The 27,040-nt window shown below is 45.8% G+C and overlaps 1 protein-coding gene across 4 annotated transcripts; it reads left to right on the top strand.

The window, feature by feature from the left end:
- Window positions 1–2,140: 2,140 nt before the first annotated feature.
- On the top strand, window positions 2,141–26,424 carry LOC128325284 (uncharacterized). Of its 4 annotated transcripts, XM_053250915.1 has the most exons (4): window positions 2,141–2,523; window positions 16,202–16,308; window positions 24,118–24,240; window positions 25,985–26,424. In XM_053250915.1, the coding sequence occupies exons 1-4, from the start codon at window positions 2,208–2,210 to the stop codon at window positions 25,994–25,996; spliced, it is 558 nt and encodes a 185-aa protein (XP_053106890.1). In that variant the 5' UTR covers window positions 2,141–2,207; the 3' UTR covers window positions 25,997–26,424. The 4 variants fall into 4 exon arrangements, 2 of the variants coding, with proteins under 2 accessions (XP_053106890.1, XP_053106889.1); XM_053250914.1 differs by lacking the exon at window positions 25,985–26,424 and having other exon boundaries at window positions 24,118–24,895; XR_008307348.1 differs by lacking the exons at window positions 2,141–2,523; window positions 24,118–24,240 and adding an exon at window positions 6,447–6,524.
- Window positions 26,425–27,040: the final 616 nt, after the last annotated feature.

The following is a 27,040-nucleotide window of genomic DNA, read 5'->3' as shown; positions in this document are numbered from 1 at the left end:
AGTAGCTTTTGAACTAAAATATATTAATTTCCTGCAGTCTTAGCCCATCAATGGAAAATGCACATATTTATATGTCCTAAATGGACACAGGTTTGGACATATATTTTCCCCATCCCAGTACTAACCTGTTCAGAGCCTAACAAAGTTGTCCTCAAGAAAGATGGATTGGTTTTAGAGCAGCAGGTTGGAATAGGTACAAATATATCTGGTTATAAAACTGGAACAATTACGTAAGTATAGACAGAGGATGTAAGGATTGTTATCTGAATTTCTGTTAAAGCAATGACCTCAGTGCAGATGTTGCAAAAGTGCAGCTGCTCAAAAACAAAAACAACTGTGTGGACAAATTTTCATTCCAGTGAGGAAATCCTTTTATGCTATAAGCCAAGGTAGCAGCAGTATCTGAAGGTCATCCTCACATCTCTTGTTTAATTTAATTAATTAATTAATTACGTTTATAAACTGCCTCATCCAGAGGCTCTGGGCGGTGTACAACAACTTTTTAAAAAGACATAAAACCCACAATTCAAACACAATGCTAAAAACAATATTAAAACAATTCAAAAATGATTAAAACCAATTAAAATGCTTTTAAAAAACAACAACACTTTACAAGCCTTGGAAGGCCAGGCCAAACAAATAGGTTTTTAGGGCTCTCTTAAAAGGCTGACAGCATTTTGTTGAGTAAACCATGAAGTTGACATGAACTGCTGCATCCGTGTATTTTCAGGAATTAATTTTCCAAGAGCTTCCAAACTTGGAGCCCCAGATGTTGTTAGACTACAGCTCCCATCATCCCCAGCCACAGGCCATTGTGGCTAGGGATGATGGGAGTTGTAGTCCAATAACATATGGGGCCCCGAGTTTAGGAATCCCTGATCTAGTCCACTGCCCAGACTTGCTCTCCAATGCCCAAACTTTCGATCCACAAGCAGTAATAGGTACAAATAGATCTGGTTATAAAAGTGCAGCAATTGCATCAGTCATAGAACTCAAGTGTATTTGGTTTAATTGCCATGGCCTCTCCCTAGGAAACCCTGAGCAGTGTGGTTCTATTCTGTGAGAGGGCAGAGAGAGTCCTTACTGGGAATTCTGGAATCATGTCCTCCCAGTGAATGTCCATTCTTTGACATCTGTGACTGCTTTTAAAAAACAATGAAAGACCTTTTTATTTGTTCAGGCTTTTACCCCTTAGGGGCTGCCAGGCCTCTCAGCTCTCCTGCTTCTGTTGTCTTTTTTTTATGGTGGTTGTTTTTTGGCATTTCATGGTTTTTACTGTTTAACTGATTTTAAGGTTGTAAATGGTTTTTTTAATGGAATTTTATTGTATTGTAACTTTTGTCAACTGCCTTGGAATGCTTGATGAAAGGCAGTATAAAAATTGAACAATACAATAAAATAAATAAATTTCCAGCCTCTCCACTAAATTAAAATTCCCAGGATTCTTTGGAGAAAGACACAGCAGTTAAAGTAAGGAGATTAAGCTGTGGTGACAAGCATAAATTCTCCCCTTTGCTTAGCAAGGTTTGCCTTGCTTTGCATTTGGATGGGTGACTGCATGTGAATGCTGTAAGATATTCCCCTGAGCATCTGCTTTGCATGCATAAGGTCCCAGGTTCAGTCCCTGGCAGTATCTCTAGAAAGTTTTTCACAACCGGCTTTTAGTTCGCATTTCCTCCGGAATGGAGATATGTATTCATATATCAGCCAAATTTACCCCGAAGTCTCTGCAAACGATCGGGGAGCACTTCACACACAATTTGGGTTTTTCATTACACGTTTGAGTGTAGCCCAATTTATATTGGGGTAAAAAAAAAATCCACTTTTTGTTCCAGTTTTGGGGGGCTACTTCGAACTCACAGGCTACTTCGAACTCGCAGTACAGGTTGAGTATCCCTTATCCAGACTGCTTGGGACCAGAAGTGTTCCAGATTTTGGATTTTTCCAGATTTTGGAATATTTGCATAATGATTTTCTCTCTCTTAAGTCTCTCTTCTCCACCCTGCTTCCTTGCTCCTACCTGCCTCCATTACGGCCCTTTTATTTGCATGGCAAGACCCCCCAGAATGCTTTACATACCAGTGCCAAGGGGGTCTCGGCTACCCACCCTGCGGGCCCACTCTGGGTCGCCCGCAACACCGTGGCAGAGTCCGTGTTCTCCAGCGCCCTTTTTGCCCTGGCCAGAGGGAGGCCTCTGGAGCACGTGGATGCCACTGATCAGCTGTTCAGTGGTGTCCGGGAGCAGCAACGGCCGGCGGGCCCATTCTGGGCTGCCCGCAACACCACCTCAGAGCCTGTGTTCGCCGGTGCCCTTTTTTCCCTGGCTGGAGGGAGGCCTCTGGAGCACGTTTCTCTGCCAATCAGCTGTTTGGTGGCGTCTGGGAGCAGCAAAGGCTGCAGACCTATTGTGGAGAAGGCGGGAAAGCATGCCGAGCAGTGCCTCTGCTTCCGCTGTCCCCAGCTACCTCTCGCCGGCCACCAACAACAGAGAGACCGGCATACCCACAACCCCCACTCGCCTAAGTAAGTTTTGACTGTATGTTCAAAAGCAAAACTGGGAATCTGCGAGCGAGTGAGCCGAGGCGTGTTTTTGTTGTGGTTACGGCATGGTGCCTGGATTTTGGAGCATTCCGGATTTCAGATGTCCGGATAAGGGATACTCAACCTGTATTGTAAAGCCTTGCAGAAAACCCACGGTAGAACCTGCTGTCTGGGAAAGCGCCAGGTAGGGCTGGGAAAGACTCCTTCCTGAAATCCTGGAGAGCTGCTGCCAGACAATGTAGACACTATTGAGCCAGACGGACCAATGGTCTGACTTGGTATAAGGCAGCTTCTTATACTCCTGTGAAACCTATATAAATATCTAGTGTGGATATGCCCAAAGATGTTTGAAATCCTATAGCAGGGATGGGGAACCTTGGCACTCCTGCAGATGTTGGCCTATAATTCCCATAATCCCTAGCTATTGGCCTCTGTGGCTGGGGATTATGGGAGTTGTAGTCCAAAAACAGCTGGAGTGCCAAGGTTCCCCACCCCTGCTAGAGGCTCATTCTGGAACATCCTGCCACATGAGCCTCTATAGGATTTCAAACATCTTTGGGCATACTTATTATTTATTATACTTATAATATTATTTATTATACCATTACTTATTATTTAGTAGCAGGAGATCTATTTTTCTTACAAAATTCCCACCAAAGATTGAAGTGTTCTGATATTGTATTCCACCAATCGATAAGACAAACTTCAATCCCCAAAACATCAATGAAGCATGAACTAGAAATCAGTGATGATCCATCATGAGGGTTGCTGATGAGCTTTTCTGATCACTAAATGTTGGAGTGGCCATAAGACCCAAGCCACTAACTTCTTTTTCCCACATGCATTTGGAAGATGTTTTAAGATGCATAGCCGAGAAGTAACTTTCCTAGTGAGCAAGAGGTTGCCGGTTTGAATCTCGGCTGGTATGTTTCCCAGATTATGTGAAACACCTATATTGGGCAGAAGTGATATAGGAAGGTGCTGAAAGGCATCATCTCACACTGCGTGGGAGATGGCATTGGTACACCCCTCCTGTATTCTACCAAAGACAACCACAGGGCTCTGTGGTCGCCAAGAGTCATAGGAACATAGGAAGCTACCATATACTGAGTCAGACCATTGGTCTATCTAGCTTGGTACTGTTTTCACAGTCTGGTGTCAGCGGCTTCTCCAAGGTTGCAGGCAGGAATCTCTCTCAACCCTTATCTTGGAGAAGCCAGGGAGGGAAATTGAAACCTTCTGCTCTTCCCAGAGCGACTCCATCCCCTGAGGGGAATATCTTACAGTGCTCACACATCAAGTCTCCCAGTCATATGCAAGCAGGGCAGACCCTGCTTAGCTAAGGGGACAAGTCATGCTTGCTACCACAAGACCAGCTCTCCTCTCTCGAGTCGACATACTCGAGGACACAACTACACTTCAATGAAGCAAACAAAGAGTATGAAGACCCTTATATGAGAATATTGGAGTAGTCCGACTTGAGTCTAGGAATCAAGCTAGATACAAACACAATGGCTGACATCCAGATTAACGTTGCATTAGTGCAAGGATCAACAATCAATTGTGTTAGTATTCTTGCGCATAAAGTTGAATAGTTTCCCTTCATTCAGTTCACTCATCAAGAGAATATCATCATTTGTACCATCTTAAATGCAACATGATCACTGGAGCCAATCACCCACGCACCCCACACTAATGAGACAGAGACAATCCCCCTGTTGCTAATAGCAGATGAATCCTGATGCTTTGACAACTTGAATCCACCTTTAATTTGTGCTCAGCTGCATCAAGCGATTTCTGATCCTGTGTTTCAGAGTGCTAACCATGTCTCCCTAATTTAATCTATGAATTTAATCTATTCAAAAGTGCTATTGAAACGAATTCCCATTTCCTATCTAGTCATCGTATAGGAAACTAAAATTCAGTTACACAATTTATAGTGAGCAAGGTTCTGCCAATAGTTCATGCAAAAAAAAAAAAAAAGTATATATTTATTCTCAGGACCCCATGCAAGCACTCTAAAGTGACTTTGGACCAGGTTGGCTTTTCAACACAACTACATTTTGTTCCATAACAATCACTTATTTCTACTGCCCAGCACTGTTCAGCAGCACGTAAAACTGTACTTACAGAAGATGGCTTCAACAGCTCCCAGCATAACAAGGGAGAGATCTTGACTGTTAGAACTCAGCGCTCAAATATAGCACAGCCTGACATCTCCTGAGCATATGTGCCTGGGAATGGCAAACAGCCAAAGTAGCCACTCAGAGGTTCAGACTTACTGTTTCCTTGTACTAAAAGCGACTCAATGGAGTTGCATTGCTAGCCTGAAGGAGGCGTTTCCTCACTCCCTTGCCAAATAAGTCCCTGTTTGTTGTAATCCAATGCTCAGCCGAGGTGATGTCAAACAGCTCCTCGCTTGGCTTCCACCTCACCATACACAGGAGGAATCTGCTTCCTTTGCTTTGTTCCACTTCACATTGTTCCCTTGTCTCCCAGTAACTACGTGCATCGAGACATCCTTCCTCCAATTTTCTGTTTGTCAAGAGAGGCTTCCTACTGACTGTAGTGCACCCACCTGTGCTTGAGGCACAGACAGATCTTCTCCAGCCTTGCCAGATGGCAATTTTCCTTTGGAAGGGCAAGTGTCCATTCACAGATCGTCCAGCGTTATGTCAAAGTCCCTGCAAGCTATCGGGGAGCACTCCATGATCTGGGTTTTTCATTGCACATTGGAGCTCAGCCCAATTTATGATGGGGTAAAAAAACCTAATGGCGCAGTGGGAAATGACTTGACTATCAAGCCAGAGATTGCCGGTTCAGTTCCCCACTGGGATGTTTCCCAGACTATGGAAAACACCTATATTGAGCAGCGGTGATACAGGAAGATGCTGAAAGGCATCATCTCATACTGCGTGGGAAGAGGCAATGGTAAACCCCTCCTGTATTCTACCAAAGACAACCACAGGGCTCTGTGGGCTCCAGGAGTCGACACCAACTCAACGGCACACTTTGCTCAAAAACCCGACACAAAAAGTGGGATTTTTTAAAAAGTAAATTTGAAATAGCTAATATGCCCCATAACTTGCAGTATTTCACCCCTCTTAATCCTCTTAGTGCCTGTTTGTAAAGCCTGTTGTCTGGGAAAGGCCCTGGTGCTTGCTTTGGGCTAAATATATTTGAATAATAAGATCTGACACTGCAGCCCCTACAGTGGACTATGTGATTATTGCAGTGCCCAGAGCAGAGCTGACCCTAGGGCTTTTGTTGCCTATTTATTTATTTTTGATTGATTGATTGATTGATTGATTTCATTTCTATACTTCCCTTCCAAAATTGGCTCAGGGCGGTTTACACAGAGAAATAACAAATAAGATGGATCCCTGTCCCCAAAGGGCTCACAATCTAAAAGAAATACAAGATAGACACCAGCAACAGTCACTGGAGGTACTGTGCTGGGGGTGGATAGGGCCAGTTACTCTCCCCCTGCCAAATAAAGAGAATCGCCATGTTAAAAGGTGCCTCTTTGCCAAGTTAGCAGGACCCTAGGCAACATTTGGCTTTGGTACCTGCCCCCAGCTGAGAAATGTGGAGACCCAGCTTTAACACATTACCAGGCCTGGCCAAACTTCTGCTTGCAGCTTGCACATGGTGGCGGGTTGCTGAGCAGGAGAGTCCACAGGACCTTTTCCGGGGGTGGGGGAAAACCAGTAATCAATACTTGGAAATATACCCCAATTGAATTCAATGGGAATTGCCTCAATCCAGCGGGGGCCAACTGTTGCCTCTTGCCCTCACCTCTGGATGCCCATGTCGCTGAGGGAAAAGAGTTGAGGAGCTCACCTCAGAGTCCACCCAATGCCCGCCCTTCCTCTATTGGTGCTGCCCCCCCTCCCTTCAGTAGTGCAGGCCCTGAGAACCTCAGAGCAAATCAACTTCTCTGTCTCCCTTAAAGGCAGCTTAAACATGATTTGTTCCCTCAGGTGGGTGGAAGCCCCCAAGAATTGGTGCCTCAGGTGACCGTCTAGGTCCGCCTAGTTGACGGGATTGCCCTGGCTCAGAGTTCTTCCATAGGAAAATTCCTCCTTCATGGGCAAGAACCAGGGGGTGGTCCTTTCATGAGGCAAGGTGAGGTAGTTGCCTCAGGCAGCGGATTATTGGGCTGCCAGCAGAGAGACAAGATGGCCCCCGCTGCTGCTATCAGAGCAGCTTTTTGAGGCCAATTTGATCTTGTAAGCTTTACCAGGAGTGTCTTTCACTTTCTTTGCAAAGTTTGCAAGAAACATAAGGAGAGAAGAGGAGGCTGCTGGCAACCTCCCTTCCTCCACACCACTTTCAAAGCTTGTGGGGGTCAGTTTTGAAATGGGACTGGGCGCCACCAGAAGCATGGGGCATGGCAGCATTTGACTCCTCATCTCAGGCACCACATCACCTTTGGCACCCCTGGCAAGAGCCTACTGTACACAAGCCAGTTTCCACGCTACCCATTATTCAGTATGTCCCTTGCACTTATGTAAGGGTGATGTCACTTGAAAGAATGGTCTAGCCTGCCTTTTACCACATGGTAGGGATGTGCAAGCCAGCCGTTTGGCTGGTTCAGTTCAAATCCAGTCTGGATTTGAACTAACCCATCCTGGGCCGTCTTTGGGCTCAGCCAAACTGGGTCCAGTCCAGTTCAGCCATCGAACCAGGCCAAACTGGTTCACAGGCCAGTTTGGGGATACGTGTAAAGGGGAATCCTTGTGGGTTCCCCTTTACAAGTAAAGGGGGTATTCCCTAATTCTCTATGCCTGAATTGGCCCACGAACCGGTTCTTAGAACTGAGGCTGGGCCAGTTCAGTTCAAATCAAGCCAGCTCACACACTCCTACCACATGGCCACAAAGCTCCTTTCACCCCAGAATTGTCTGCGAGTCTGTGCATCTGTCCAAAGATGGGTCCTTGGGTCTGGTTTGAAACCCTTTTATGAAATGAATATTTAAACCTAAAATGTTTTCCATGCGTCACAGTGCAGGATGTATAATTGGCTTCAAGAACAACTAGGAGCCAGAAGTAGTGGGTTATCGGATATTATTATTTTTAATTGCTCTAAGCTTTCCATGTGGGAGCTGATGTAACATAGCAATTAAAAATGAAAGCTGTGAATTGGGCATAATCCTAGCAAACACCTTTCCTTACTGCTGTTAATATTTGGGGGAAGTATATCACATATAGCCACCTAACGGCACAGTGGGGAAATGACTTGACTAGCAAGCCAGAGGTTGCCGGTTCGAATCCCCACTGGCATGTTTCCCAGACTATGGGAAACACCTATATCGGGCAGCAGTCATACAGGAAGATGCTGAAAGGCATCATCTCACACTGCGCAGGAGAAGGCAATGGTTAGCCCCTCCTGCGTTCTACCAAAGACAACCACAGGGCTCTGTAGTCACCAGGAGTCGACACTGACTTGACGGCACACTTTACCTTTTATATCATACTAGTGTTTTCAGGCCCGTTGTGATAACGGGCGCTAGTAGGGGAGAGTTTCCCCCCCCTGCCCCACTTCCTCTGGCCTCCCCCCCCCCCACGCCCTCCCAGCTGACCGAGACTTCCTTACCCAAAGCAGCCCGCGACAGTCGGGCGATCAAAAATCCATTTTTTGTGAAGAAGAGAGGAGCTCCCGAACAGAGCTCCTCTCTGTGCTAAGCCAATGCCCAAACTGCTGCTATGGACGCAAAGGACGCAATAGGCGTCCTTTTCGCCCAAAGCAGCAGTTCGGGAAGAGGCTTAGCACAGAGAGGAGCTCTGTTCGGGAGCTCCTCTCTTCTTCACAAAAACTGCTTTTAGTTTGCCCGACTGTTGCGGGCTGCTTTGGGTAAGGAGGTCTCGGCCAGCTGGGAGGGCGGTTGGCGGCCATGGCGGCGGCCGCGGAGGCATTCTTCTGGGCCGTTTTGGCCCTTAATCATTTGCGGGGGGGAGCGGGGAAGGAGTATTTGGGCAGCTGGGAGGGCGGGAGAGTGGGCGGTGGCGGCAGCCGGGCAGACTCTGGGGGCGCCGCTGCCGGTCCGGTCCGCCCCCGCCTCACATTCCCGGCCGGTCTCCCCGGACGGGCAAGGGCCCCAAGGACTCGCAGCCGTCTGGCTGCGGCGGCAGCACCAGGCCTCGGCGGCGGCTCTGCCGCCGCCTCAGCCGGCTTACCCCGTTGCATCCTCCCCCCGCCTGGCTTCGGCGGCGCGGCTCCACCGCCGCCTTGGCTGCGCTGCGTCCTCTGGCCGAGGCGGCGGCTTTGCCGCCGCCTCGGCCAGTCTCCTCCTTCCCTGCATTCCCGGCTTCTTCGGGGCGGCTGCTTCTGGCCGCCCAAGATGGCCACCGGGTGCCGGCCGTCATGTCTCCCTTGCCCTGTTCTGCGCCTGCGCTTCGCGCAGGCGCAGAACAGGGCAGGGAAGCACGGACACACACTTGGTGTCCGTCCACGGACGGACACCAAGCGTTTTATTAGAGAGGATATACACACAGAGGCACTCTTACCTCCAGACCTTAGGGCGCCAGTCCATGGCCTCCTGAATCTGGGGGGGGGGCCTCCAAATGTCCTGGGGGGGCTTCCTGCCACCACCCCGTGCCTGTCTGTGCACACACACCCTGCCACTGCCCTGCTAGGAAGAGTTTGCAATTAAACCAAATTGCATTGCAACAGCCCTCTGGGCACTCCTTCTTGCATTTCCTTGGTTGTTCCCATGACCTCTTTCTTCCTTCCTCCTACTGCTCCTCCTCTCTTCGCTGCCCTCTTTTCCTGCCTGGACCACCTCCTCCTCCTCTTCTTGCATCTGGCTGGTGCTGCTCCATCCTCCCTCTGTCCCAGGCCAAGTCCTCCCCGGCTCTTTCCCTTCTCTGGCTTCTTCCGGGCTCTTTCTTGCTGCTGGGGCCCGGTCACTGGTCTGTCCTCATGTCCTAGAGGGCCACGGCTGGCCTTCCTGGATCCCTTCTCACACCCTGGGTGCTCTTCCGCCAGGCTCTGGTCTTCCACTGATCATCTCCCTCTCCTCCCCACCCCACGGTCCCTCTGCCCAGGCCAGGATGGTCCTCCCTCCCTCCCCCCACCTTGGTCTGTTGCCACCACATGCGGCTCCCTGGTGTCTGGCTGATGCAGGGTTGGTGGGCGAGGCGAGGCAAGGTGGAGAGCGGCGAGAGCGCTTACGAGCACTTACGCCCAGGGAAGTGTGGATTCAGGATCACAGCCAGGTGCGGCTGGATCCGAGACAGAGCCACCCCCAAAGTGGGTCCAAGCGGGCTTATTCGCGACTCCGAGTAAAGTGCCCAGAAAGATTGCATGTGTTGCAAGGATGACAATGTGGGAGAGGAAGACTGAAATGCTTTGGGGGGTGGGCCAGAGCGCTCTTACCCCTGCCTGATGGCAGGGCAGCCTCCAAAGCCTTCAGGTCTGGGCGCCAAAATCACCTAGGTGTGCCACTATTTACACAATGTATACCCCTACTAACTGAGCAAAGGGGCACATTCTAGAGTGGTGACTCTCTTCTATCTAGCAGGAGGAGAGCAACTGTCCCTATCCAACCAGCACAGCATTTTCCAGTGGCTGTTCCTGGCATCTAGCTTATGTTTCTTTTTGGCTTGGAGGCTCCTTTGAGACAGGGAACCATCTTATTATTTATTTATTTTCTATGTAAACTGCTTTGAGAATTAAAAAAAAATTTTTTTTTGCTAAATAGTAGTATATAAATATTGGTGATGATCAGGGACGTAATGAATGAATGATGACGATGTCTTGCAGATCAGTCATGTATTCTTGCACAAATATTTAAGATTGTGGTCAATGCAGAGAGACCCTGCACTAGTACCACTGTGCCAGCAAAGTAGAGGTTCATTGCACAGTTACAGACACTGAGCCCTTTCTCAATGCAGGCAGGCGGGGAGGAAGGTCTCGTTACCTTCCCTTCCCCACAGAGGATCCATGTGGGCCCAGATGATCCTCCACTACCTCTGGCAATGCGGAGGGTCAGGGGCTGGAACGCGTGGTTCTGCCCTCCTGGAACTCCCATAGTGCACTGCACAAGTGCAAGGTGCATTGTGGGTATCCCCTGGCACCCGCTGGGACTGGCAGATTATTGAAAAAAAACAGGGCTAAGGGCACTTGCTCCCTTAACCACGTTTAAGCTCAGGCTCCACAGGCAGGTTTGCCACAGTGGCGGTGCTGGCAGCCGTCTGCCTCCTGATGCTTCTCATGAGCAGTCAAGAGCAGGTGTTGTGCAAACCTGCCCAAGTCTGTTTCCCAAGACCACTGCCGGACTTTCTCCTGGGCTTCCCTGTCCAACTTCGTATCTTGGATACGGAAATCAGGCAGAAGTCAGGAGAACATCCAGCGGAGGCCCCAGGAACTGGACTTGGGTGGGCATGTCCAACATGCCTGCCAAGACTGCATGCTGCCAGTTCCCAACACTCCCCCACCTTCCTTACTTGCAGAAGGTCGTCAGAACCCACCCAGCAATCAGTTATCTATCCATTTTCTAATTAGCTAAATGTTTTAACCTTCCTCCCAAAGTGCTATACCCAAGCATGTGGAACCATTTCCCATTAACTCATGTACAGTCCTATCTTTCGCAAATGAACAAGAAATATGGACTTTTGAAAAGTGTGGGGGGTTTGCAGCCAAATAAAGTTCTTCTCCCCTTAAATCTTAAGGATCACCCTCTTTTAGCAAAACAACTGTGACAAACATTTAAAAGCGTAGCTTGCTAGCAAGACAGGAGTAGGGAGATAAGAGTTTCTCGGGAAGTGGCTGGGATACACTTGTGGAATGAAATTCCCCAGAGACACAAAGAACAGCCTCTCACTCGGCCCCCTAAAGCTTTATCATCGCAGTACAGATTGTTGGGGCTATAAATAGCTCTTTAAGAGTAAACATTTGGGGAGAGCTCTTTGCCTCGCTCCTTAGAATCTTACAAAATGACCATCTTTCCCTTTTCATGTCCACATATCCCCAGTGACAGAAAGCTGTAAATTTAGTGATTGATATGGGGCTGGTTCAGACAATATTCCCCCACATAGTTAAGAGGGGGAAAGTGCCAGAGCTTACAAGGCATCTGAAAATCCCGGGGCCATTTAAGATGGCAGAGACATGAGTTTGGGGCACTATACAAATACAGGAGCCCCTTGGATATTGTGGGAGTAAAATTCACAATATTAAAATGCTATATTGAACCTGAAAAAAGGAGTTAGGTTCTGCATGGGCTCCTCCAGGCGGGTTAAAGTTTAAATACTCAATCTCTTGCTGCTTCTCAGCTGGTGCAAGGGATTGGATATTAGACTTTAAAACTCCTGAAGCAACCCACACCTGAAACCTTGAAAAAAGGAGGGCTTGGGGGTTGCAGCAGTGGGGTGTGGGCTTGGGGGAGTGAGGGGTTGTTGAAGTTTGTGTGTCTTTGGGACAGATTTGGGACAGAAAAGGTACCAGAGCAGTGGGTTGGGCATTAGCACCCCAAGGGGTGCCTGGCCACCACCCAGATTGCAAAGGAGTTAGCCAAAGGCCTGATTTTAAATTAATTTCTGAAGTTTATGCATCTTTAAGGTTTTGTCCTATAGGGAACAATGGAGGTTTCAGCAGCCCCATAACTGCACTGGGGGGGCGGTGTTGGGGTGGCCCAGAGTGAGTGCTGGTGTACTGCACAGAGAGTGCCACTGCCAACCACCCCCATGGGTTGCTAACCCATGGGGTACTGGGTTTTGTTTTTTCTGAGGTGTTCTGAGTGTAGATTCTCTGGTAGCATATGAGACTTTCAGTGACAAACCATGAATCCTCTCTCATGTGCTACCAGAGAATCTACATTCAGAACACCTCAGAAACAACCAGACCCTGTACCCCATAGGCTTGTGGGTATGGGGGTGGTTGGCACCCTATGTGCACTATACCACCACTCGCTCTGGGCCATCCCAGTACCCCCCCACAAGCTGGAGTTATGGGGCTACTGAAACCTCCATTATTCCCTATGGGGAAAAGACACATGAACTTCAAAAAATCACCAAAAATCAGCCCTTTGCCCAATTCCTTTGAAAAAATTGTGGAAGCTTCCTTGCCCCCACTGGGCACTACCACCCATCCTACTCTGCTCTGGGCCACCCCTTACCCCCACCCCCACCCCAATGTGAAACTATACTTTTGCTGAAACCTCTATTATTCCTTAATGGAAAAATCTTAAACTTCAAAAATTCACCAAAAATCAGCCCTTTGCCAAATTCCTCTGAAATTTGGGTGGTAGCTTCCACCCATTGGGCTATACCACCCCCACCCACTAGTTTTTCCCAGGGCCATTTTTTAAAAATACAAAACATTTCAGATTTGGATTTTGAAATTTCAAACAAAGAACAAAATTGGGGTGTTTTGGATTGGTTGATTTCGAACAAAGAACAAAATGGGGGTGTTTCAGATTCAGGCCAAAACAAAACGGGGGGGGGAATGCACGATCCTACTTCTGAGGCTGGAGGTGGCTTAGAGCCACCAGACTAGTACCCATTAATAGACCAGTCCTCCATGAATCTGTCCAAGCCCCCTTTAAAGCCATCCATTCTAGTAGACATCACTACTTCCTGTGGCAGAGAATCCATAGAATAATTTTGCACTGTTTGAAAAAATACTTCCTTTTGTTGGTCCTAATTTTCCTGGCTATCTGTTTCATGGGATGACCCCTGGTTCTTGTGTTGTGAGAGAGGGAGAAAAATTTCTGTCTACCCTCTACTCCATGCATAATTTAATATACTTCTATCATGTCTCCCTGTAGTCACCTCTTTTCCAAACTAAAAGTGCCAGGTATAGCCTTGACTCCTAAGGAAGGTACTCCAGGCAGAGGCGTATCTAGGGAAAATAGCGCCTAGGGCAAGCACTGAAATTGTGCCCCCTGTCCAAACATCTGACACCCATCTTTTAGATAACTTTACTGTAATATCAGCTGAAAAATATAAGCCAAGCTCGTTAATCTTTTAACATTTCAAAAACTATTTAGCAGTGGATGTAGCCAGACCAAAAAATGCTGGGAGACTACAAATTTCAGTATGCTGGGGCTCATGAAATACCCAAATACTATTTGGAGGTGTACTTGGAAAACTAAACAGAAGTGCCTATCTAATTCTCTACTATGCATTGTAGCATCACTATTACATAAGTTTTAAAAATAAATGGAGAATTTGGCTTTTCCCAGATACTCTGAAAATAATTAAAGGATATGCAGAGTAAACTGTGTCACTGCTTGGAATATATTCTGGTATTTCAGAAAGACAGTTAAAATGAGAGAAAGAGAGCAAGAAACTCCCAGTGGGCCTTAATACTAAGGATTTCACACTGATTCAAAGACAAACTCACCATTAATAGCCATATTATTAAGAAACCACATTTAACTCACTTATCATAAGAAGCAAAGTAAGAGCAAATGAATACAATCCTAGCTCATAAGCTTCAGCTCAGTATTCACAAACCCTGATTCTCTGTACATAGTGCCAAACTGAATATGTGTACAGTGACTTATATTAAATTATTATTTTTTTAACCTGTAGCCCCTTCGGGGCACTTCCTATAGGCTGTGGGAGGGGGGCATCTGCAAAGGTTACCCCTTCCACCGCTGGCCTCTAGGGCCTCACAAAGACCATTTGAGCATGTGCTGTGGCCATTTTTAAAAATAATTGTTGGGTTTTTTTAAAAAAAAATGGCTGCTGGAAACAAAATGGCCACTGCGCATGCTCAAATGGCATCTGCGAGGCCTGGCATGACCTAGGGCCTCACAGAGGCCATTTGAGCATGTGCAGTGGCCATTTTGTTTTTGGTGGCAATTTTTTTTAAAAAAAATTAATTTTAAGAATTTGCACCCCCCTTCAAGTGGCGCCCAGGGCACGTGCCCTGCCTGCCCTACCCTAGATACGCCCCTGGCTCCAGGCCCCTCATCATCTTGGTTGCCCTCTTCTGCACCTCTTCCAGTTCTACAATGTCCTGCTTAAGATATGGTGACCAGAACTGCACGCAATACTTCAAATGTGGCTGCACCATAGATTTGTATATGGGCATTATAATACTAGCATTTTTATTTTCAGTCCCCTTCCTAATGATCCCTAGCATGGAATGGGCCTTTTTCACAGCTGCTGCGCACTGAGTTGATACTTTCAAGCTGTCCACCACGACCCCAAGATCTCTCTCGTGGTCAGTCACTGACAGCTCAGACCCCATCAGCGTATATGTGAAGTTGGGTTCTTTTTTGCCCCAATATGCATCACTTTACACTTAATAACATTGAACTGCATTTGCCAACTTGCCCACTCCCCCAGTTTGGAGTCCTTTTTGAGCACTTCACAATTTCTTTTGGATTTCACTACCCTAAATAGTTTGGTGTCATCTGCAAATTTGGCCACTTCATTGGTTACCCCAACTTCTAGATATTTTTTTAACAAGTTAAAGAGCACTGGTTCCAATGGGGTACCCCACTTCTTACTTCCCTCCATTTAGAGAACTGTCCATTTATACCTACCCTCCGTTTCCTGTCCTTCAACCAGTTACCAATCCACATATGAACATGTCCCCCTTCCCCATGACTGCTAAATTTTCTCAAGAGACTTTGATGAGGAACTTTATTGAAAGCTTTTTGAAAGTCCAAGCCCTATGTCAACCGGATAACCTTTAACAACACACCTGTTGACACTCTCAAAGAACTCCCAAAAGTTAATAAGTCAAGATTTACCTTTGCAGAAGCCATGCTGGTTCCATGCACTCTAGGCCTTTGGAGGATTCTCTATGCTTGCAGCTCCAGATCAGCTCAATTTCAGCAATAGAAGCCTCACCTGGCTTACCCATGTGTTTGTTGACCCAAACAGAGCATTTTATCATCTGTGACTTAACCCTGCAGCCCACCCCCGAATGGTTGTGTGAACAGGCCTAATGGCCAACTTCCTCACCATCAAAGCACTTGTGAAAGGATGTTGTAGAAACACAAAGCTGTTGCACTAGCTATTTGCACTAAACCTGGCGCTTGTGTTACACAAGTGCTTCATTGGTCAGGAAATCAGCCAACAAAATAACAACGATCCACTAGTTTAAAACAGAATAAAACAGGAATCAACTTTAAAGGGGCCTGGCACAATAAAACGTTAAAGTCCTTGGACGACACAGGACTGAGCTTGCTAGCACCTAAAAGATAAAGAAGGCACCAAGCAAACATGTGCATGAATTCCTTTATTAAGGTGCCATCACAGAAAAGGGCCCTCTCTGGTAGTCACCTGCCTAATCTAAGATCATTTGGACCATTTGCCAGAAATGCAAGGCATAAGGCTATTTTCCTCCAGTTATGTATTTTGTAAATGAAAATGGGTTACCTCACTATTTGGGGTACTATTTGCAGCTCTACGTATCCACGGTCCACAAATAGGCACCTGACGTTGGCATACACAGGTACAGAAAGGGTTAATATCCACATATCTGCAGTTCTGAGGTGGTTGGAAACCACCTTTCCGGCCAGCCATTTTGTGGCTCTTCTATTGAAAAAAGGGACCCCCACCAATTTTTCATGGAAAATTTGCCAAATTGATGGTTTGGGGGGGCAGTGTTGGATAGATAGAGACCCGTGGAGCATGGTACGGAACTTTCAATTATTTTCACCATTTTTCAGACCTTTAAATTTTTTTTTGCCTTGCAGGAACCTACACTCCACTTCCCATTCACTCCATGACACGTTATGGAGTGTTATGCACTGTTTCATTACTTGTGGAAACTGGCAGGAATGGAACCCTCGCTGATAATGAGGTACATTTGTATTTCTCCTGTCCCTTATAAAGAAAGCCAAGATGGCTTACAATTGTCTTAAACCCTCTCTATATGAGCAAAGAGGCACCTTTTAACGTGGTGGCTCTTATATTTCTCAGAGGGAGAGAAACGATCCCTATTCTATGTTCTGGAAAAGATTCCCAACATTTTACACAAAAGTTCACCAAAACTATTTGTTTGAAGATATGTTAGCTACCTAGCTAGCTAGCAAGTATAGTGAAAATCTTTGTTACCTGGGCCTTCTTTAACTTCTGTTCCATGATGAAGTCATTGCCTTGAGTTTGTTCCATAAACCAAATGTGAATCTGTTTAGCTATCGTCTTTGTCTAACCATGAAAACATTCAGAAACTGAGTGGTGACTTGATTTTTTTGGGCTGAAAATGTGGATGGGTGGGGAAAGACATGTCAATTTCAATAGCGCCAATTATCCACAATTATAGAGCTTACTACTGAGAGCTTCAGTTCAAGCTTCCCCCTGTTCTGGTGCCCTACAGGTTGGCTTAGCTATTACCCATTGGTGCTGTCTTCTGTGACCTCTACGGCACTTACATATGTCAGTCCTTATGGGGAAAGTACTGTGTGAACTGGAAATACCTCACCTGTGTGAACTGGAAGTACACAGGAGTGCCATTGTGATCATGGGGAGTTGGGGGGCCTTCCATTGTGTTTACTAGTATGTGTGAGTAGAGCGTGCAGAATTCTTCTCCCAAATGATTGGGGGAAAGTGTGCATGAGTGTCCTGTTCCAGACAAGAACCCATGAGGCCAGGCCAGGAAATTAGGATTGCAGAACCCTGGAGAGCTCCAAGTGTGCAACTTGTTTAGGCAAGAGCAAGAGGAGGAATGAGGCCTTAAATGCCTCCAAGCTCAGATTGCCCCTGCCAGGTTCTGTCTCCCTGCCTGGAGAACAGAGAGAGTAAAAGGGCAGCCCTTTGGCCTGAAGTCGAAGTACTTCTCCTCTATCAAATCCCTCCTGGCCTGTTGCCAACACTGGCATGGAGGCTGGCGGGAGTACAAGGTACTTGGCATGGAAGAGGCTGGTTCATTGGGAGGCTCCGTCTCAGTGAGTGCTGGTTTCAGGGTCTCTAGTTCTAGGTTCTCTAGCTCTGCAGCCTCCCAGATGAAAGGCTCATGTCTAGCCTGCTGTCAGGGCTTAGAACTGGGCTCCTCCTGCCCAGTTCCTTCCCTGCTCTTCAGAGATGGGTTCTACATTATTGCTCAAGGCTGGGGTCATGGCAATGAATTTTCTCTATCAAATGGAGAAAAAAATTGCATTGATGGAAAACATCTCAACCAACCTAAACACATTCTTGTTTATAGGATAAATAAATATATGTCTGCCATATATACACTCATCTGTCAGAAAAAGATAATAAACAAGAATTATTTATCTGTGATACAATTGGTATTACAATAAGAAGGTGCAGAAGAGGGCAACTAAGATGATCAGGAGCCTAGACCACCTTCCTTACAAGGCAAGGCTACAACACCTGGGGCTTTTTAGTTTAGAAAAAAGATGACTGAGGGGTGACATGATAGAGATCTATAACATTACGCATGGAGTGGAGAGAGAGAAATCTTTCTCCCCTTTGTATAACACTAGAACCAGGGGTCATCCCATGAAATTGATTGCCAAGGAATGTAGGACTGACAAAAGGAAGTACTTTTTCCACATAACACATAATTCACCTATGGAATTCTCTGCAACAGGATGTGGTGACAGCCACCAGCCTGGACAGCTTTAAGAAGGGCTTAGATAAATTCATGGAGAGCAAGTCTATCAATGGCTACTAGGAGGCTATATGTCACCTCTACCCTAAGAGGCAAGATGCCTCTAAATACCAGTTGCAGGGCAGCAACAGCAGGAGAGAAGGCATTCCCTCAGCTCTTGTCTGTGGGCTTCCCAGAGACATCTGGTAGGCCACTGTGTAAAACAAGATGCTGGATTAGAGAGGCCTTGGGTGCTGGGCCTGATCCAGCAGGGATGTTCTTATGTATAGAAAGTCATAATGAACTAAGCTGTTTCCTTCCACTATATTCCTACTAGGGATGTGCAAACAGGTTCAATGTTGATCATGACCTGGCCATGCAGAGGCCCATTGGGCATTTGCGTCAGCCTCTAAAATGGCCATTGCGATGGGGGTGAGGCCCTAAATGGGCCGAAGATCAGCCGAACAGGGCGATTTTAAACATAATGGAGGCCTGCAGGGCAGGGGGAACCTCTGGAGACCCCCCCCCCCGTGGCCTCTGAGAGGCCCCCTAGAGGGGGTTAGTACAAAAATAAAAACATATATTTTTTTAAAAGCTTGCGAATCTGCCCCCCTGGACCAGACTGAAGTGGGAGGGAGGGGGTGCCGGACCAACCTGGCTCGGTCTGTTTCGGACCCGAACCGGGCCAGCCAGTTTTGTGCACACCCCAATTCCTACAAGTGCCTTAAGCTGGTGCCAATAACATAATAATGCTTGCCCATGACAAGGGTCATAGGCCACCCAGCACACTGTGTTTATATAAGAAAAGGAAGGAAATGTCCAGTATATAAAGTTAGGGGGGAAATGCATCAGCTGTTAGTGGGGACGTGCAACCTTAGCTGAAGGTTTGGAAGAAACAGACTGGAAAGGATACTATGACAAACAGATGCAGGAGACGACTGCTAGGATGTGATTCAATGCACAGGTTCCTTTATTCCATACGAAACATTTGCATGAGAGCAATTAAATGCTGCCTGCATTTTTACCTCTTTTGAAAAAATGTTTGCCATTATTTTGCTTAGTCCTCTTCAGCATATTTTCCTCTCTCTCTCTTCCTTGTTCAGTTTATAAATTTCATAAAACTCATTCCATGTGCTCTATTGTAAGAACTTGATGGGCATTGGTTAGATCCAGCAAGGCAGTTCTAATTCTCATTTTTGATAGGACATCTGATGTTGAAATGATAAAGTTTTATCTGAGAGCCTTATTGGCAAATTTTGTATGCTCAGCTCACCCATTGTGAGCACTGCAATTCCCAGCACTAAGAATTAGGAAGGACATTTCCCATAAGTCAAACTGGATGAAGATTCCTAGGATATGGTAGAATGGACCTTTTCCTTCTTCACTTAATGTAGCACAGCTTTCAGTCATCTGAATAGATCTTCCAAAATGTACTTTTTGTCCAAAAGACACCTCATATTACTCCAGTGGCTGATGCTGGTGAGAACATTTACACAATCATATGGGGGTGGTTTGGTGGGGATGGTTTGGTGGGGAGCTCCTACCCTATTCCTGCCAAAAGAGCAAAGCCCTGCAAAGCCTGCACCCAGACAAACATGGCAGCCACATTCCCCAGTACATTCTCCCAGTAGGGAGCTGGGTCCTCCATGGATTGAAGGAGATATCTCAGAATGCACTGCATGCCCAGTAGAGAGGTAGCCTTCACTGCGCCATCAGCTCTCATCTGCTTGGCCTTTCTCGCTGCAGCACTCTTTAACAGACATGGCCACGGGCTGCTCAGGCCTGCTGGAAATGGCATTTTCACCCACACGATCAAACTCATTACTATTTTCATCCTACTTCAGTAAAAATCAAGGTGCAAAAGGGGATACCCAGGTTTGAGCGAGTTTAGAGGGTGGGATTCCCACGGGGTCTCATGAGCAGTAATAGATGGGTTTACTGCCTCCCACCCTCTCATTCATGATTGTGTGAAAGGGCTTGGTGTCTTCCTTGTTTTTCTTTAATACTGTGAACCCTTTGGGGACAGGCCACCATGTTCTCCCCATTCTTTTCTATGTAAACCACTTTAAGCACTAAATTAATCAATGGGAATAAGTAATTTCCCTCAACTTGTCAGCCAATATACTTAGGTTTAATCATAGTATCCTGTTCCAGGTTGAGCTAAGGTCTTGGCCAAGGCAGGGATCCAGGAGTGCACCAGACCCTGGACAGCTCCAAGAGCAAGAGCCTCTGCCAGCGCTGAGCAGAGAAACAAGAGCTGGGCAGTGCAACATAGAGGAATGTTGCTCCAGTGACTTCTTGCAGTGGACTGCCCGTTTTTATAGCTGCTGCTAAGGCAAAATGAATTGATCCTGTCCCTTCCCTAGGAAAGCTTCTTCTCTTAAAAGGGCCTTTCCTGATTTCTTAAGCACTGGCTCCAGCAACAATGGGGGGCCCTGCTAAGGATAATCGGTCCTCAGGGGACCCCTGAGTATGAAGAAAAAGGCCGGACTGTGTCCTTGGGTCACTCAGGGCCTGGATGATAGGTTCTTCTCACCTTGTTGCATCTCCTGAATTTTCCATATTGTTGTCCAGTTTGGGTTCTCCTAGATCTGGGATCATGACATGTAGCATATATTCTTCTGTTACATGAAGCCAGTCTGTTAGGGATATTGGGGTGGATCCTACCATCCAGAAAACTAGACTAGATGGCTTTTTTGAGAACTCTTTCTGACTAAAATTCCATTTGTCTAGTTTTCACGCATCTCTTTTTAGGCTGGGAGATTAATAGGGAGTTTTGAAACTGCAAAGTGTGTGCAGGCAAACCTTGTTACTCGTAGGGCTTCTGTTCCCTTCCTACTACTGCGAATAACAAAACTACGAGTAACGAGGCATGATGCCTATGGGGAACGTGGGGTTAGGTTCCTGAATGGACCAAAAAGGTGGGGGGGAAATGCTTTAAAAACAGTGAAAAAACATGGGAAAAAGCAAAAATAATTTAACCTGTTTGCTATACCATGCTCCCATGTGCTCAGGAATGCCCCCCAAAACTGAAAAAAAGCCACAAAGTAACAAAATGGTGGCCAGAACTGACCTCTGTGGTCAATTCTGGCCCTCTAGGAACCACGCATATGTGGTTTTTAACCCTTTAGTATCTGTGGATAATGAAAACAGGTGGCAAGTAGACACCTGAGAATACGCGGAGCTGTGAATAGTGGTTCTACGTATAACGAAGTTCTACTGTATTGACAACTAAATGAAAATGCCAGAGAACATTATTTCAGTAGAATCCGGGGTTCTCAAGGTGGGAAATGAGAAATGAGCTGCCTTAATTGATGCACAGAATTATTACAGGATGCATCAACTCTTTACTGATTCCTACCCAGTGGGGACACAGAAGGGGCAAAGGTGCATGAGCTGTGTCCCACATGTTAGATTTCTGAAACAGAACTGGGTGGAGGTGGGGGGCACTTGCTCACCCCCTTGCCTCCCCTCTGGAACCAGTCATGTTCCTATTCCACATCTCTTTCCCCACATACAGTCCAAGTGTTTGCCTTTCAGCTGTGTACATTGATCATGGGTTGAATAATTATTGACAGCAGTCTCTGAGTTATACTGTTTTTCATAACTATCTACTTCCCCAAGCAATGGGATGTTTTAGGGCAAGAGTACAAGGTCAGTTTCCTTGTGCGGAGAGCGTACTTCAAATCAATTGTATTTTTATTTTATTATTTTATTTTTCAAATTAGTAGACTGCTCCAAACTGCCCCTGAGTGGTTTTTGTAATGTCTGATAATTTACCACTGTTACCACTGAACATGGAGGAACAGACAGGCATCCAGATAGATAGTTTTAGTCCATAAAGCAGCATCAGAAGTGTTTGGAGCCCTACTAGGTTCCTGCCTGCCAGTTGCAAACAATCCAGACTTCTGTTTTCTTCACTGTCTACCTTTCAACTCCCAAACTGTTTCACTCCAGCCCTCATCCAAGCAGGTGGGCTGAGGCCACTAGTTAGTAGGCACCTTACATCCATGCTTATTTAAGCACTCATCTTCTAGCCACTAGTGGTCTTTAAAGAAGCAGCCTCAGATATTAGCTCTACAAAGGCCTGGAGACGGTTTATTACCTCTTCACTTGATACAACACAGCCTGTCCTGCTCTTCAAATCCTGATTACACATATCCAGTTCGGGACCGTAAGTAGGTTAGAATATGTTGACATTAGCAAATTCACATGACATGCCCAATGCCAGCATATCCTTCCCAATACCAGATGCCGGGCTTGCATGCACAATCCGAGAACTGGAGGCTTCTTCATACTATGATGTACGAAGAAGACATTCAATGAAGTCATTCTCACGACCAGCCCTACCCGGGTAGGGCGTTGCTAAACTGGGTAGGGTGGGACATGAGAAGCACCAGGATCACTTTGATTCTGGCGCTCCTCTGCTGAGTAGCCCAGGTTTGAAACCCAGGCTAAATGTGAGGCAGCATGTGCATGTGCCTCCTGCCTCACTACCCAGCAGTGTGGGCGAGTGGGCTGCCAGCAGTGCCTTTGAGGTTGCCAGCAGCCATACCTACCATAGAGGCCAGGGAAAGGAGCGTCCCAGCAGGCATGGATATCCCAGTACACCACGCTACTCATGCGGTGCATTGTGGGATATCTGGTGGCCGGGCTGTCATCCCTCTGCCTCCCGCTCACGGCATCGGTCACCGCCATGCTGCTCTTGTGGAGACATGAGCGGCAGAGCCCTCTGCGGGCTCAGATTTTGTGGGGGGAAGGCAGGTAGGCTCTACCTTCCCCCCAGCCGGCCCCAGCACCTTTGATCATGTGAATGACCTCTATGACTCCTTAAATGCTATTTCTTCTTTCTTTTCTATATTTTTTATACTGCCCAAAACCTGCATCCCTGGGCGGTTTGCAAATAATTTTAAAAAACTAAATGATTAAATTAAAATCATTTAAACATTAAACATTAAATATTAAAATCATTTAAAACCAACATTATAAATTAAAACCACAAATCTAATTAAAAGCCTAGGTGAATAAATGTGTCTTCAGTGCCTTTTTAAAAGTTGCCAGAGATGGGGAGGCTCTTATTTCAACAGGGAATGCATTCCAAAGTCCACGGGCAGCAACGGAGAAGGCCTGTCCCCAAGTAGCCACCAAACGAGCTGGTGGCAACTGCAGACAAACCTCTCCAGATGAACTTAACAGGCGGTGGGGCTCATGGTGAAGAGGACATTCTCTTAACTCCCCAGGGCCTAAGCTGTTTAGGGCTTTATTGGTAATAACCAGCACCTTGTATTTTGCCCGGGAACGTATCGGCAGCCAGTGTAGTTCTTTCAACACAGGAGTAATATGGTCTCTCCTAGATGACCCAGAGACCGACCTGGCTGCCGCATTCTGGACCAACTGTAGTTTCCGGACTACATACAAATGCAGCCCCACATAGAACGCATTGCAGTAATCCAGTCTAGAGTTTACCAGCATAGGTATCACCGTTTTGAGGCCATTCATCTCAAGAAACAGACGCAGCTGGCGTATCAGCCAAAGCTGATAAAAAGCACCTCTGGCCACTGCCTCAACCTGGAACACCAGGGTGAAGTTCGGATCCAGAAGCATCCCCAGACTGTGTACCTGTTCCTTCTGGGGGAGTGTGACCCCATCCAGAACCGGCAGATCAAAATCATCACCCGAGTTCCAACCCCATACAATAAGTACCGCTGTCTTATCTGGCCTCAGTTTGTTATTGCCTCCAGGCAGGCATTTAGGGAGGTTATGAGCCCCTGGTGGCACAGTGGTAAAACTGCTGCCCTGTAACCAGAAGGTTACAAGTTCGATCCTGACCTGGGGCTCAAGGCTGACTCAGCCTTCCAAGGTCGGTAAAATGAGTACCCAAAATGTTGGGGGCAATATGCTAAATCATTGTAAACCGCTTAGAGAGCTCCGGCTATAGAGCGGTATATAAATGTAAGTGCTATTGCTATTGCTATTGCTTATGCCTTCTCCTGATGATGCTGACATGGAGAAATAGATTTGGGTGTCATCAGCTTACTGATAGCACCCTGCACCAAATCTCCTGATGATCTCTCCCAGTGGTTTCATGTAGATGTTAAACAACATCAGAGACAATATGGAGCCCTGATGGACACCATCGGAAAGTTCAGATTTGGAAGAACAACAGTCTCCAAGAGACACCATCTGGAATCTGCCCGTGAGGTAGGAGCAGTACCACTGCGAAGCGGTGCCTCCCACCCCCAATCCCCTCAGATGTTCCAGAAGGATACTATGACCAATAGTATCGAAAGCTCCTGAGAGATCCAAAAGGACCAACAGAGTCACTCTCCATAATAAATGAAATTTATTATTCATTTACGATATATTGGACAGACTAATGACAGACACCCACTTTTTAAAAGCATGGTGCTCATCCTTACCTGATGGAGCATTCTGATAAATTAGGAGGTTTGGATGGTACAAAACCTTTGCCTGTCCAGATGAAACACCATTCACAGTGAGCTGAAATACAGATCTGAGCTACTCTTCTGAAACTTTCTGCTGTCTGCTTTTGTTATCTCAGAAGTATTTCTGGAGCTTATGCTTTGGAAGCCAGCCAGCTCTGGGTAAATAAATAAGCCCCAGGAGAAATGGTTCATGTTGATATTGTGGTCAGGAATGTTTGGCTGCTAAATCTTTTTAAAGATCTTTAAAAGTTTAGATTTTGATCTACTGAAGATACAAAAGAAAAGGAATAAGAGATTAGAAAAAGGCAAGCAATACAGTTAGTTTAAATGAGGTATTCTCTCTGTGACTAATGTCATTTGGTCTAATTCATTAAAAGACATGGGAAGAGATTTGTTGATGGAGGACTATTTAGAAAGATGACATAAATCACCCTTTCTTAGTCAGAGACAGTTAGTTGCAAAACTTCATAAACAACATGGAGAAATAAAACATGCTAAGTGCTTCCTAGCATTCCTGCAAGATCTGGAATCCAAAATGTCAGCTAGGCTACCATGGAGAATGTGCACGATTAAATGACTTGGGTGTCGGGGAACTATTAACTTTTTAATTGGAAAGATTAGAGTGAGTGGAAAAGCAAGTGAAACAGCAGCACCTCTGTCAAAGAGGAATGGTAATCATGGAAAACAACAAAAAGTCTAATGAACCAATGTGTTGTTGCATAAGCATTTGTGGACTACAATGAGTTTCAATATTGCTTCTTTGTTCTCAAATTTGGGTTCCCAGATGTTGTTGGATTACGAAGCCCATCAAGCCTTTGGCCATTGTGGCTGGGGGATGATGGTAATTGTAGTCCAACAACATCTGGGAACCCATGTTTGAAAACCCCTGCTTTAATGGATATTTATGTATGTGTATGGAATATGCCTCTTTCCCTTCAAATGCTCATGGGTTTGGGAACAGTTCCGAAAGAAGGAATACCTTATGGCATGATCCAAAGTTTACAGTCCTAAGAATACCTACAAACTAGTACACCAGGCAAAAAAGTAAAAAAATATCCATCTTTTCCTTATTTATTACCACATTTACCTGAATCCAATGCTAGTTTTTTTTCCTAGTTTTTTGGGTATTAGAAATTGGAGGGGTCGTTTTAAATATGTTATTATTTATGTTTCTATACTGGCCTTTGTCCTAAGAACCCGGGCAGTGAACAAATTAAAAACTGCTTAACTGATTAAATGTTGTCACCCTATTCACTTTTGTTAAACAAGGAAATAGAAGAAAAAGAATAGCTAATATAGACTTAAATGCAGTAGCAAAATAGAAGCAGACATTTCTAAGGCTTGAGTTTTACATCTTCTTATAATAACCTGCAGATTACTATGGGTTGTATAGTTTGTTCATTCTGTCAAAGGGGAATTTATATTTGACAAGTTATGTACTGCAGGCTCAGTCAATCAGGATAACCTTTTAGCATATTCTGTTTCTTTTCCCACAACAGTCAGAAAGCTGATTTCATCCTTATCTCTAACTAAACACATGTGGTTTGAGATGATGTTGAACAGGATCAAGACACCTTGTGTTGGACAAGAGCTACCAGAAGTCTCTTGTAACACATGCAGACAAAAGGAATTTGTCTTTTGGTATTTTTATATTTTAGCTTAATATTTTAATTGTGTAATTTTTATAGTCTTATTTTAACTTTTGTGTGAACCGCCTTGAGATTGCTTTAATGAAAGGTGGTATAGAAATTTAACAATAAATAAATAAAATAAATATGCTGTATATGTAAGTAATTTTCCTTTCAACAACATATGTTGACTAAGCACAATGTGAGCCTATTTTAGTTTGATTGTCATTATATCTGCACTTTTGTTGGAAGATGAGTGAGCTAGCTTAGTGTCCAAACACTGCAAGGATAAAGAAAGTGTAAAAAAATAGATTCAGTGGCTGACATACAGAGGCAGACCAAACGTGCCCTGTTGCAGAGAGAGAGCAGCCTGACAGAACTCACCAACTAACTGCAGCGATGCAGCAAGGGAGCAACAATTTTTGATGCCCTCCCTTTCCTGAGGAAGCTCTCTGTGTCACCCAAAAATGTGTCCCCAAGGGCTGCACCACCTTCAGGGATATATTTTCAGGTGGCACAGAGGGCTTCCTGGGGAAGGCATAAAAAATGGCTGCTTCCCTGATACACCAATGCAGTTAGTTTGGAAGTTTTGCTAGGCTGCGCTCTTGCTGCACTGATGAATCTTTGCTCTGTATGTGTGCACTGTAATTAAGATTTCCAAAATTAAAAAATATCGAGAGGCTAAAGGGCTGAAGGTTCATTTCCCCCCAAACTCCTGTAAGGGGGCACTATTTCCATAACCATCACCACCATTCATAATATGATAGCAAATCCTACATCTAAGTGGTGCAGCAAGCAAATGCTCGACTAAAAAGCAGAAGGTTGCTGGTTCGAATCCCCACTGGTACTATATCGGGAAGAAGCAATATAGGAAGATGCTGAAAGGCATCATCTCATATTGTGCAGGAGGAGGCAATGGTAAACCCC

This window comes from Hemicordylus capensis, chromosome 4, assembly GCF_027244095.1.
Source record: "Hemicordylus capensis ecotype Gifberg chromosome 4, rHemCap1.1.pri, whole genome shotgun sequence".
Lineage (NCBI taxonomy): Eukaryota > Metazoa > Chordata > Lepidosauria > Squamata > Cordylidae > Hemicordylus > Hemicordylus capensis.
The sequence above is the reverse complement of the archived record's forward strand: the minus strand, read 5'-3'. Positions and strand labels throughout refer to the sequence as shown.

What these genes read in the sequence shown, in the direction of transcription:
- LOC128325284 (XM_053250914.1), top strand. Translation starts at nt 2,208, where the DNA reads ATGCCACTGATCAGCTGTTCAGTGGTGTCCGGGAGCAGCAACGGCCGG. An exon ending in CACAACCCCCACTCGCCTAA is followed by an intron (nt 2,524 to 16,201) that starts GTAAGTTTTGAC and finishes TTTGCCTTGCAG; the next exon opens with GAACCTACACTCCACTTCCC. An exon ending in GAACCCTCGCTGATAATGAG is followed by an intron (nt 16,309 to 24,117) that starts GTACATTTGTAT and finishes GATCTCTCCCAG; the next exon opens with TGGTTTCATGTAGATGTTAA.